This window comes from Pseudorasbora parva, chromosome 5 (genome assembly GCF_024679245.1).
Source record: "Pseudorasbora parva isolate DD20220531a chromosome 5, ASM2467924v1, whole genome shotgun sequence".
NCBI lineage: Eukaryota > Metazoa > Chordata > Actinopteri > Cypriniformes > Gobionidae > Pseudorasbora > Pseudorasbora parva.
In genome coordinates, this window is record NC_090176.1 from 51,099,219 (window position 1) to 51,111,883 (window position 12,665).

Below are 12,665 nucleotides of genomic sequence, written 5' to 3' on the forward strand. Positions count from 1 at the left end.
TTAAAGCCATGAATGACGCAGGGCTCCCAAGTCTGCCGTGTGTCGCGCACACGCTCCAACTGGCTGTTCACGAGGGCTTATTAGCACAGAGGAGCATAGCTGATGCTATAGCAGTGGGACGGAAAATTGTTGGGCATTTTAAACATTCCGCCTACTCCCTCCTCGAGGATATTCAGGGACAGCTCAACCAGCCAATAAAGCGACTGCAGCAGGACGTACAGACGCGCTGGAAAGGCACGTACTACATGCTCCAGTCCCTCATTGAGCAAAAGCGAGTGCTGGGGGTGTATGTGTCCGAGCATGAACTCCCTAACTATCTTACCGCTCACCAATGGGCTCTTATGGAGAAGATCGTTGCCATCCTCGCCCCCTTTGAGGAACTTACTAAAAAATGAGCAGCTATGACGCACTAGCCTCTGATGTCATCCCAGCTGTGACCGTGCTAGTGAGACTTCTAAACAGAGAAACAGACGAGGACCAAGGCGTCAAGACAATGAAAGCAACCTTACTGGCAGCTGTCAAGAAGCGCTTCAGTGACGTCGAGACCAACCCCCTGTACTTTATCTCCACCATACTTGACCCAAGGTAAAGTCTGTGTGCTATAGGTATTCAATGATAAACAGTACTAAATTTAAGATTAATTTCCATCTGAAATATTATATTATATTTTTGTAACTAAAATACACAAATACAAATGTATGCAATATATAATATGAAATATATTTCCACTTATTACTACCAGAAAGCCAAATGGCTGGCATTTGTGACAGTGGTGTGGTGGGACAGGCAGCGGGGCGAGGGACCGCAAAAGCGGGCCGGTGATTAATGTTCACGAGTGCCAGCTGCGTGGCACACCGGTCTCGTCTCGCGGCCATGTGACGGGAGCATATAAGGAGGAGCAAGAGCTGCGGAAGACGAGAGAGGACCAGGCCTGGAATTTATGTTTAGTTTTGTTTTACGTGTGTGTGTGTTTGCGGGCAGTCATCCGTGAGGGGCTGCCCGCGGTTTTACTTTCATTTTGTTTATTTATTTTGAATAAATGTTTGTTGAACGTTCGCCGGTTCCCGCCTCCTTTCTTCCCATCTACAAACCGTATTACAAGTGGTTTTGGGGAAACTAAAATCTGTCCTATTTTTCCACATATTAATACATTCATGAATTTTGTTCAGGTATAAAGATCGCTTCTTCTCCAACAACACTGCTCCGGTGGCCAAGCTGCACCCGAAGCAGGAGCTGCCGATGATGTCCAGAGCTGAGGCAGAGGGGAGTCGGGCAGAAGCTGCAGAACCTCCTGCTAAACTGTTCAAGGCCCAGGCCAGCACTAGCAGCAGTCTGGACACTGTATTTGAAGAAATCGCTAAGGAGCAGCCCCAGGCAGCACAGCCGCTGGCAGCAGGTGTTGCCATTGAGCTCGACACATACCTCGCAGAGGCCCCAAGCCCTCGTGAAGACAGTCCTCTGAAGTACTGGGGTGTCAACAAAATCAGGTTCCCCACTTTGGCTAAAATGGCCCATAAATACCTCTCAGCCCCATGTAGCAGTGTGGAAAGTGAAAGGCTTTTTAGCTCAGTGTCGCACATTATAGATAAAAAAAGAAACAGGCTGACTGCTGATAATGCAGAAAAGCTACTTTTCTTAAAAAAAAACCTGCCACTCACTTTTTCTAAATAGGCTCCATTAAGTGAGTCATCTTAGACTTGATGTTAATACCTACCTCAGTTGCACTGACTACCAGAGTTCTATGTTGGTGGATGTTGTTAGTTTATTCAAATATTGTGCACTAAATAGCAAAGATGTTTATTAATACCCTTGTGTTGTCCAAAGCAGCAGAGTTTACAAAAAACTGAAAAAAATACTTGAGTTGCACTGTCACTGTTTAATTTTTTTTTATATATATAATTATTTATTCTGTAATATGTTGCATACAACATGCTTTTCATTTTAAATAAATGTTCTAAATTCCAAGCTAGTCCCTTGTTTTTTTGTTAAATTATATGACTAAAGCTGTTACCTCTAAATTTAAATCATGTTTTTTTTTTTTTTAAGTACTCGGTATCGGCGAGTACTGAAATGCAATTACTCGTACTCGTTTTCCAAAAAAGTGGTATCGGTGCATCCCTAGATCTTACTTAAGAGACCAATCCTACTTCGAGCATCTAACAACGAGCCAATGAAATTTGGCATGCGACCCACGCATTCCACGCTCCGCCCCGCAGCGCGGGTATAAATCAGGAAGTGGAATGGTAGATCAGCGCTTTTCCTGCTGAGGAGCCGAGAGGTGACCGGACTCCCAGCGGAAGCACAACACCTGGCGACAGGATGTACGTCTCCGTTTCCTCCTTCAGGGAACGAGGGTTACATACGTAACCGAGACGTTCCCTTTCAGTCGGTCACGTTCGACGTACGTCAGAACTGAACTGACGAATGGGATCCCTATGGAAAACGCCAGGATGCTGGCCCTTCCAGCTTCCTGCTTGAGCACACTGTACCGTCTAGTATGGTACGGAAATCAGGGCTCCAAGCAGGGAGTACAGTCACTGCTGTTCTGCAAGACCCACTCAGAATGACTATTGGATAACGCTGGGAAAGCGTGCCTACCTCGGAGAGAGGGTACTCTGCGGGGCCACGTCCTTCAGGAAGGAAAGGTGGCAGAATACACATAAGGACTAACCTGGCAGGGTAGTGCAACATATGGCAGTCTCTGGGGTGGTTCCAGCCTGATTGAAGGGGGGAAAGAACACGCCCAGAGACGACAGAGCGGGCTCTGTCGAGGGAAAGACACGGGGCTAGCCCGTAGGGTAGCTGGTACCGTGGAAGAATACACATATGGGGTTGCCGTGAGGGAACCGCTACATATGGAACCCAGCCTACAGCCACGTTTCACAAGCATACGGGTGCAGGCCTGGCGTCAGACGGTCCGCAACGTCTGACACCGGAGGGGTGACGGAGGAGCTGGACAGGGTAAGCCGGTTTCCCGGGGAACACAACTGGAGACAATTGACGCACGTATCCAGCTCAGAGGGCGGGAGTGGCGTTTTGCAAGCCGACACTTAAGAACGGGCACTTAACGCTCCTGGCCACTGGGGGCGAGGATGCGGGAAGATACCGGCTCTACACGTAGGCTATAGAATCTAGCGAACGTGTTAGGTGTCGCCCAGCCCGCAGCTCTACATATGTCTGTCAGCGAGGCGCCTTGAGCCAGCGCCCAGGAAGAAGCAACACTCCTAGTGGAGTGTGCTCTTACACCGAACGGGCAAGGCACATCTTGGGACTGGTAAGCCAAGACTATAGCATCCACTATCCAGTGGGCTAACCTCTGCTTGGAGACAGCCTTTCCCTTCTGCTGGCCTCCGTGACAGACGAAGAGTTGCTCTGAGGTCCGAAGGCTTTGGGTCCGGTCAAAGTAAGTGCGAAGGCAGCGCTTGCAGGTTCACTACCTGATCTCGGAAGGGAGTGGTAGGAACCTTGGGCACATATCCGGGCCGGGGTCTCAGGACAACGTGAGAGTTACCGGGCCCGAACTCTAGGCACGATTCGACGCCAAAGGCTCGAACGGGGGGCTCTGGAGTGCTCTGAGCACTAGAGCCAAGTCCCAAGAGGGTATCGAGGTAGGACGAGGAGGATTTAGTCTCCTCGCACCTCTGAGGAACCTGACAATTAGGTCGTGCTTCCCCACGGACTTACCTTCTACTACATCATGGTACGCTGCTATTGCGGCAGCGTATACCTTGAGGGGGGAGGGAGACAGCCTTCGCTCCAACCCATCTTGCAGGAAGGAAAGCACGACTCTAATCGAACACCTTCGGGGGTCTTCCCGGCGGGAAGCGCACCAATCAACGAACAGGTTCCACTTCAGAGCATAGAGGCGCCTCGTAGAGGGGGCTCTAGCTGAAGCGATGGTATCTACGACAGCTTGTGGTAGTCCATCTAAAACCTCCGCGTCCCGTCCAGGGACCAGACATGAAGATTCCAGAGGTCTGGACGCGGGTGCCAAAGAGTGCCCCGTCCCTGAGAAAGAAGGTCCTTCCTCAGGGGGATCGGCCAAGGAGGGGCTGTGGCGAGGAGTGCAAGTTCTGGGAACCAGGTCCGGTTGGGCCAATACGGCGCAACTAACAAGACCTGCTCCTCGTCCTCCCTGACCTTGCACATAGTCTGTGCAAGAAGGCTCACTGGGGGAAACTCATACTTGCGTAGGTCCCGGGGCCAGCTGTGCGCCAGTGCATCTGTGCCGAGGGTACCCCCGGTCAGGGAATAGTACCACTGGCAATGGGTCGAGTCCGGAGAGGCAAACAGGTCTACCTGTGCGGCTCCGAACTGGTCCCATATCAGCTGGACCGCCTGGGGGTGGAGTCGCCACTCTCCCGGAGGTGTCGGCTGACGAGAGAGCTCATCGGCTGTCTGGTTCAGCGCACCAGGGACATGAATGGCCCGAAGCGACCTCAGCTGCTTCTGACTCCACAGGAGGAGGTGGTGGGCAAGTTGGAGCAGACGACGGGAGCATAGACCACCCTGACGGTTGATGCACGCAACGGCCGTGGTGCTGTCCGTACAAACCAGTACATGCTTGCCACGCAGTGGCCCCTTGAGGCGGCGGAGTGCCAAGTGTACTGCCAGTAACTCGAGGCAATTGATATGCCACTGCAATTGCGGCCCCGTCCACAGACCAGCAACTGCATGCCCATTGTATGTGGCCCCCCAGCCTGTGGCGGAGGCATCCGTGAATAGCACAGCATGCCTGGACACTTGTTCTAGGGGCACCCCGGCCCGGAGAAACGAAGTGTTGGACCACGGGCTGAAGGTTTGGCGGCAGTAAGGAGTCACTGGGACCCGGTACTGACCGCTCTGCCACGCCCACCTCGGGTGAGCCAGCGTTGAAGCGGTCTCATATGAAGCAATCCGAGCGGCGTGACCGCGGGTGCAGATGCCATATGCCCCAGGAGCCTCTGAAAGAATTTCAGTGGGACCGCTGTCCTGCTCTTGAACATATTCAAGCAGTTCAACACCGACTGGACTCGTTCCTCTGTGAGGCGCACAGTCCGGTTGACCGAGTCCAACTCCATGCCGAGATAAGAGATCCTCTGTTTAGGACAGAGTTTGCTCTTCTCCCGGTTGACCCGAAGGCCCAACTGACTGAGGTGACTGAGCACCAGGTCCCTGTGTTCGCACAACTGGTCCTTCGACTGGGCTAGAATCAGCCAATCGTCGAGGTAGTTGAGAATCCGCACGCCGCATTCTCTGAGTGGAACAATGGCTGCCTCCGTGACACTCAGTTTAAGTCAATCTCATGTCAATCTTGAGTACCTATACACAAATCCGGCGAAACACGGAAGTAAAGCATCGCCACCATTACTGCGTGCCTGGCTGCTAAGGACTTACAGCAGTGCGTACACTAAAACACTTCTCAAATGAGGTTAATAGCTTAACAATGACTGATTTTCCCCTCATGTCATGTTATAATAGCCTACTTTTTTTCCCCTTATAAATTATTTTTATTTTTGTTACGAATGCATACTATTATTATTTTTTCCCCTGTTTGTATTAAGGATATTAAGAGCTGCTCCCTCAGGCTATATCTTTTCTGTATCCTATTTCGAATTCGAAGAAGTTGATTTTATGCAGCGATATTTGTTTGTAAATCTTGATACTTTCAATAATAATACAATTAATTAATATATAAATAAATAGCAGCGCGCGGCAGTAAAGACAGAGAATAATTAAAACATACGTGTCCATTACAAAGAGACCTCGTCACAATTAACGTTAGACATATATGAAACGCAGTGGCGCCTCCAGAAATTTTTCATAGGGGTGGCCAGATGGGGCCACTTAAAATCTTGGGGTGGCACACCAAAACTAGAAACCATAATTTCAGAATTGTATTCTACTGGTGTAGTAAACCAGCCTGTAGCACGTCACGACACATGATCCGCATCGTCTTTTACTAAAAAATATTTTCTTCGTCTTCTAACGTTCTAACGTTAACTTCTTTTGAAATTGTTGACTGACGGGCATGCGCTGACCTGTTGCTGTCTGAGTGCGCAAAGTTTATTAATAAGTCTATTCATTTATGAGGCTCTTCAGTTCAAATTATCCAGTGCCAAAATAATAATACTCTTTATTTTCCAAGTTCATAAATGATTTTCAAAACGGATTTGAAAAAAAAAAAAAAACATACACACAAAAAATTACTTATTTTAAATATAAAATATATAAAAGTCTTGGGCATGTCAAAGATTAGTAACAAATTTAGCTTTGATGCATTGTTAGTTTTTATGCAGCATCAGATTTTTTCTCCCTCATTTACTGTTCGTGCCTGTTTTTGCCTCATTGACTTCCATTATAGCCACAAAAAAATTATTGGAAAGCCATGACACCATATAATCATGCTTTTTTGATTGTTGGTGGTTTTCCCAGTTGGGAAGAGGTAAAATGTGTAATTTTTACAGTTGATAACCAGGTGGCACCATTAACCCTTTAGATAGGCCTGTGCTGAAGAAGAAAAAAAAAGAAGCTTAGTTTCTGGCATTTGTATAGAATAACTGCATATAAATGAGGGATTAAAACAATGTAAATCTGATGCTGCACACAAACTAACAATGCATCAAAGCCAGTGTTGTTACTAATCTTTGACATGTCCAAGACTGTGATAAAAGGTCAAAAAATATCCAGTCCACAATCACTTTTTATATTGAAAATAAGTTATTTTGTGTGTATGTTTTTTTTTCCAAATCAGTTTTGAATCCGTTTTTGAAAATAATTTATGAACTTGCCAATTAAAGAGTGATAAGAGTGACAATGAAACAATGACAGCAGCTCAACAATAAACATGGAATCAAGTATGTAAACTTGCAACAGAACACATTTTAAATTATTTTACTTTTGATTATTTTATGTATTTCTAAAGATCTCTTTAGTAGCCTGTATTGGTGTACTTTAAAGGAATAGTTCACCCAAAAATGAAATTTCTGTCATCATTTACTCTCCCTCATGATGTTCCAAACCTGTATGAGTTTCTTCGTTGTGTTAAACATAAAAGAATAGGCTATATTTTGAAGAACGTTTGTAACCAAATGTTTGATTTGGGGGCAACATTGACTTCCATGCTAGGAATGTGTCTTCATATGTATTCTACATAAAGAAATGCATAACGGTTTGGAACAACTTCAGGGTGAGGAAATTATGACAGATTTCTCAAATAATGCCCTATTTAGGGTATTGGGGCGATTTCGGATTCAGCCATACACATTTTAAAGACACCTTATCCTCAGCAGTCTGAGCTAAGGGCGCAGAAAATAAATGAGCCAATTTCTCACATGCACTGAAGTTCAGACAATATAGCTATATTCACTTTTTTATTTTTATTTTTTGGAACCAGGAATTGTTATGCTTCCATTCCAGTTCAACTCAGCTCAGCCTTTTTTTGATGTTACTTGAGGTTATTTACGTTTTTCTGGATTTAAAGGAACAGTTAAAATAAAGAGATAAAATATTTTGTGCACTTTTTCATTTTTCCAACACTGGTGGCACTTTATTTTTGCCTGTTTGTGTTTTTGGATGATATTGCTAATGATTTTTTACCAGTGCAATTTGAAGCACAGAGAGAGCAGTGCTGAAGATATCCTACATTTAGTTAGGTAGAGACTATACATGTGAATGAACATACAATTATGTTATGAGTTCCCTTTCAGTCAGTCACGTTCGACGTACGTCAGAACTGAACCGACGAATGGGATCTTACTTTAGAGACCAATCCTACTTCGAGCATCTAACAACGAGCCAATAAAATTTGGCATGCGATCCACGCATTCCACGCTCCGCCCTGCAGCGCGGGTATAAAACAGGAAGTGGATTGGTAGATCAGTGCTTTCTACTTCGGAGCCGAGCAGTGTTTTTTGCTGTGTCTACGAAGAGCTTCTGACTACGAGTCAATAATCAAGTGTTTGAGAGTCTGCCAGTGCGGGTGATACGGCGCGTCAGTGAGAGACCGTCCCTTCAGTGATTAAAAGAGCTTGTTGGTTCGCTGAGCGTTTCCTTGAGAGTTGGTTCGCTGGGCGTGTACACATACACACACACATAACATCACTGAGAGCTCACACAGGCTTGCAGTTCGAACTGTGTGGAGCCGCGGTCATCTCCCTGAGGGCTTCAGCACACTAAAAGAGCAGTTCCATTCACAAAAGAACAACACGGTTTGACCCTGCGTCTTTTTCAAGATGTCATTCAAGCCGTGTGTTTCTGGGTGCGGTCGATTTCTGTCTCCGCTTGACGGGCACGTTCGTTGTCTCACGTGTCTGGGCGCACAGCACGCTGAGGCAGCGTTCGTAGATGAGGCATGTTCCCATTGCGGGAATATGTCCATCGCAGTGTTGCGGTCCCGTCTCCAGTCCCTCAGAAGAGGTGGAGTGCCATCGTGCATCCCCCGATCTAGCGGTCCTCCAGTTGCAAAGCAGAGGGCTGCTACTTTGGCTGATGACCTTGGTGGGGACCTGAGGGTGACGGTCAGGGCAAACCCGACGGGTCTCACGGCTCCTCTGGCCCCTCCCCCCTCCACTGTGCCGGTGGAGTTTCCGGAAGGGCGCGCTGACCTCCCACGTGGGGTGCCAGTCGTCTCTTTCGGGGCTCCGGCGGAGGACCAGATTTCGGTCGCTGCATCGGGGGATGAGCTAATGGGCTCCGAGGATGAAGATTTCGGCTGCGCTGCCCCCTTCGGGTGTGACAGCGCTGCCCGAGTCCGACCCGGAGCTTACGGCTATGCTTGCCCGGGCCGCCGCAAGTGTCGGGCTTGAGTGGAACCCTCCACCTCGGGACCGGTCGCGCTGGTTCTCAGCGTCCCGCTCCGGTGCCTTTCTTCCCGGAAGTGCATCAGGAGCTCACGAAGTCGTGGGTGGCGCCGTATAGCGCTCGCCTGCGATTGACTGACTCCTCCATCCTCACTACCCTCGATGGTGGTGCGGCTAAGGGCTACGAGGGGATCCCTCCAGTCGAGCGGTCGGTTGCGATGCACCTGTGTCCTAAGACTGCTGCGGACTGGAGGCACGCCCCGCGTCTCCCCCCCCGGGCATGTAAATTCTCATCCGGCTTTCATGTCAAAATCAGGCTCCTAAAAATGTCATGAAAACACGATTCCTGGCTGCATATCATTATACACGGATCACTGAATAAGGATCGTTTGCTCTACTCGTGTTTTCCTCCATTAACTCCAGTCACGCAGCAGCTCTTCTGCCACTCAGCCCCGGCTGAGGGGGCATGTTCCGGCGGGAAAGTGACGTCGATGCATTCCCTCTATAACCTATAATCTATAACCCCGTCCCTTAACTTAACCCCTTATATTGGCGTCCTCACCATCAGACCTGAGCAACCTGTAGAGTTGAGGAGAAGAACTACAGCAACTATTTATTAAACCCTGTTACAACATTGAAGTAAAAGTGTCTTTTATTTAGTTATTGTTCCATATAAAATATTATTTTTCTTTTTATTCATCATCTTTTGTCTTTGTTGCTGCAGAATATTATTAACACCACATTTCAGTGAAGCTTCAAAACAATATTTTAAAGCTTTAATCTGTGAGAAATCTGTTCTTCAGGTGTGTTTAGTGATGAAGAGGAATCTGTGTATGTGATGGTGGACTATTCAGTCGCTCTAGACTCTCATCTCACTGAAATAAAGGATGATGATGAGATTCAGTGGAGGTTTAGAGACACTGTAATAGCTGAAATCAATAAACAGGCCGACAGATTCACTGTATATGATGATGTTCTTGATGGGAGATTCAGAGACAGACTGAAGCTGGACAATCAAACTGGATCTCTGACCATCACAAACATCACAACTGAAGATGCTGGATCTTATGCACTAGAGATTAACTCTATAAGAACTGAGTTCTTTCTCACTGTTGCTGGTGAGATATACATATTTACCATTTTATGTTTTAATCACCAGATACAATTATTATCCAAACACCAATTTGCTTCTTTTCTGGCTGTTTTTGTTTTATGATATTATTTATTTGAAATTTAAATATATAAAATTATTTACTTTTAAAAGCAACCGTAAAGTTATTAAAATCTCTCTCTGCTACATACTCTGATTCTGATTGTTCTCTGTTTGTTGATACAGAAGAAATATCAGTGATGGAGGGAGATTCAGTTGCTGAATGCAAACTCTGGTCTCACTGAAATAATGAAGGGTGACGATTGGATTCGGTGGATGTTTGGAAATGAAAACATTTTAATAGCTGAAATCAATATTGTCCTCAACTACTGTCGTAAGCTCTGTTATCCTACAACAGGGGATGCCATCGCGCGTGCATTTGTTGACATGACAGCCCTGACAGCCCTGATAGCCCTGAACTAGTGATGCGCGGGTCGTCTCATAACCCGCGGACCCCGTGTGTCTATTTAATGGTCGCGGGTGCGGGGCGGGCCAAATAACTTCATAAAAGCGTCCCGCGGGTCGGTGCAGCACTAACAGTTCCCCTGAACACTGCAGGAGGAGTTCACATGCAGGTGTTCTTCTGGCGGCGCGTGTGAAATGTCTTCATCCCAGGTACAGTCAGTGGCATATGTTTCAGCATGTCATATGAATATAATTTCATGGGTTTTATTTTTTTCAAACGCCAAATAATCGCGATGCTCACGTTTACAAGCCAACGCCATTATAGTAATCTATTGGTTAGCGTTTTACAGAATCTATATGATACTTCAGTTCAATGTTTGAGTGGTCGGTAATCACCGTAACAAGCAGGACAGCATCGGTCGGGCACGCCTCCTTCAGCTCACGCCGACGAGCAAACCCTGGTCACATTTTGATCCTCGTCCTGCCTTTAATCCCATAACTTTTTCGTTTCCTCTTATTGCTTTCCTCCAACAAAACCTTTTCTTTCTTATTTGTCTGTGCTGCTTCGGACATGACTATATTATCAGACAAACAAAGTTGGGCTCGCATGTCCGAATTTAAGGAAGTGTGTGTGTTGGTGGAAGTGACGTATATGCCGTAAAGCAGTCGAATTTTGTAGTTCTTTTTGTTCTCGGGTTACTACCCGAAACCCAAAGTTTGATTAAAAACAATACAGACCCCGTCAAGCTATGGCAGACGTGTCATTCAACCTATCGTAAGTAAGGGATAATGTCCACCCAGCCGGTTGTTATCGCAGAATAAACCCCTTCAGAGTGATCGGGACCCCGACGCGAAGCGGAGCGTCACTCTGAAGGGGTTTATTCTGCGATAACAACCGACTGGGTGGACATTATCCCGCTTATTACACGGCTACTAGTCTCGAATAAATTAGACACAAAATATTATCTTGAGATTAAATATTTTATTAGCTCTTACGCAAAGCTTCCGCGAAGAAAAATAGTTCCAACCTGCTTTAAGCCTTTATCTATTGCTGCTAAATGTTGAAAATGAATGCTGAAAGGGTTAACGTTACCCAAAAATAAAACCAATCCTATGATTTACTCACCAACAAGTCATTATAGGTGTTTATGACATTCTTCTGTCAGACAAATACAATCAGAGTTACAGTCTTGTTCAAAATAATAGCAGTACAATGTGACTTACCAGAATAATCAAGGTTTTTAGTATATTTTTTATTGCTACGTGGCAAACAAGTTACCAGTAGGTTCAGTAGATTCTCAGAAAACAAACAAGACCCAGCATTCATGATATGCACGCTCTTAAGGCTGTGCAATTGGGCAATTAGTTGAAAGGGGTGTGTTCAAAAAAATAGCAGTGTCTACCTTTGACTGTACAAACTCAAAACTATTTTGTACAAACATTTTTTTTTCTGGGATTTAGCAATCCTGTGAATCACTAAACTAATATTTAGTTGTATGACTATGACCACAGTTTTTTAAAACTGCTTGACATCTGTGTGGCATGGAGTCAACCAACTTGTGGCACCTCTCAGCTGTTATTCCACTCCATGATTCTTTAACAACATTCCACAATTCATTCACATTTCTTGGTTTTGCTTCAGAAACAGCATTTTTGATATCACCCCACAAGTTCTCAATTGGATTAAGGTCTGGAGATTGGGCTGGCCACTCCATAACATTAATTTTGTTGGTTTGGAACCAAGACTTTGCCCGTTTACTAGTGTGTTTTGGGTCATTGTCTTGTTGAAACAACCATTTCAAGGGCATGTCCTCTTCAGCATAGGGCAACATGACCTCTTCAAGTATTTTAACATATGCAAACTGATCCATGATCCCTGGTATGCGATAAATAGGCCCAACACCATAGTAGGAGAAACATGCCCATATCATGATGCTTGCACCTCCATGCTTCACTGTCTTCACTGTGTACTGTGGCTTGAATTCAGAGTTTGGGGGTCGTCTCACAAACTGCCTGTGGCCCTTGGACCCAAAAAGAACAATTTTACTCTCATCAGTCCACAAAATGTTTCTCCATTTCTCTTTAGGCCAGTTGATGTGTTCTTTGGCAAATTGTAACCTCTTCTGCACATGCCTTTTTTTTAACAGAGGGACTTTGCGGGGGATTCTTGAAAATAGATTAGCTTCACACAGACGTCTTCTAATTGTCACAGTACTTACAGGTAACTCCAGACTGTCTTTGATCATCCTGGAGGTGATCATTGGCTGAGCCTTTGCCATTCTGGTTATTCTTCTATCCATTTTGATGGTTGTCTTCTGTTTTCTTCCACG

General features: G+C 46.0%; 1 protein-coding gene across 1 annotated transcript in view; it reads left to right on the forward strand.

Moving 5' to 3' along the window:
• Positions 1–493: 493 nt before the first annotated feature.
• Positions 494–12,665, forward strand: part of LOC137075880 (uncharacterized) — a 54,838-nt gene continuing 42,666 nt past the window's right edge. The window contains exons 1-4 of the mRNA XM_067444832.1: positions 494–585; positions 1,170–1,549; positions 8,365–8,775; positions 9,584–9,898. Coding sequence (XP_067300933.1) covers positions 494–585; positions 1,170–1,549; positions 8,365–8,775; positions 9,584–9,898 — 1,198 coding nt within the window. The remainder of the gene's footprint in view (positions 586–1,169; positions 1,550–8,364; positions 8,776–9,583; positions 9,899–12,665) is intronic.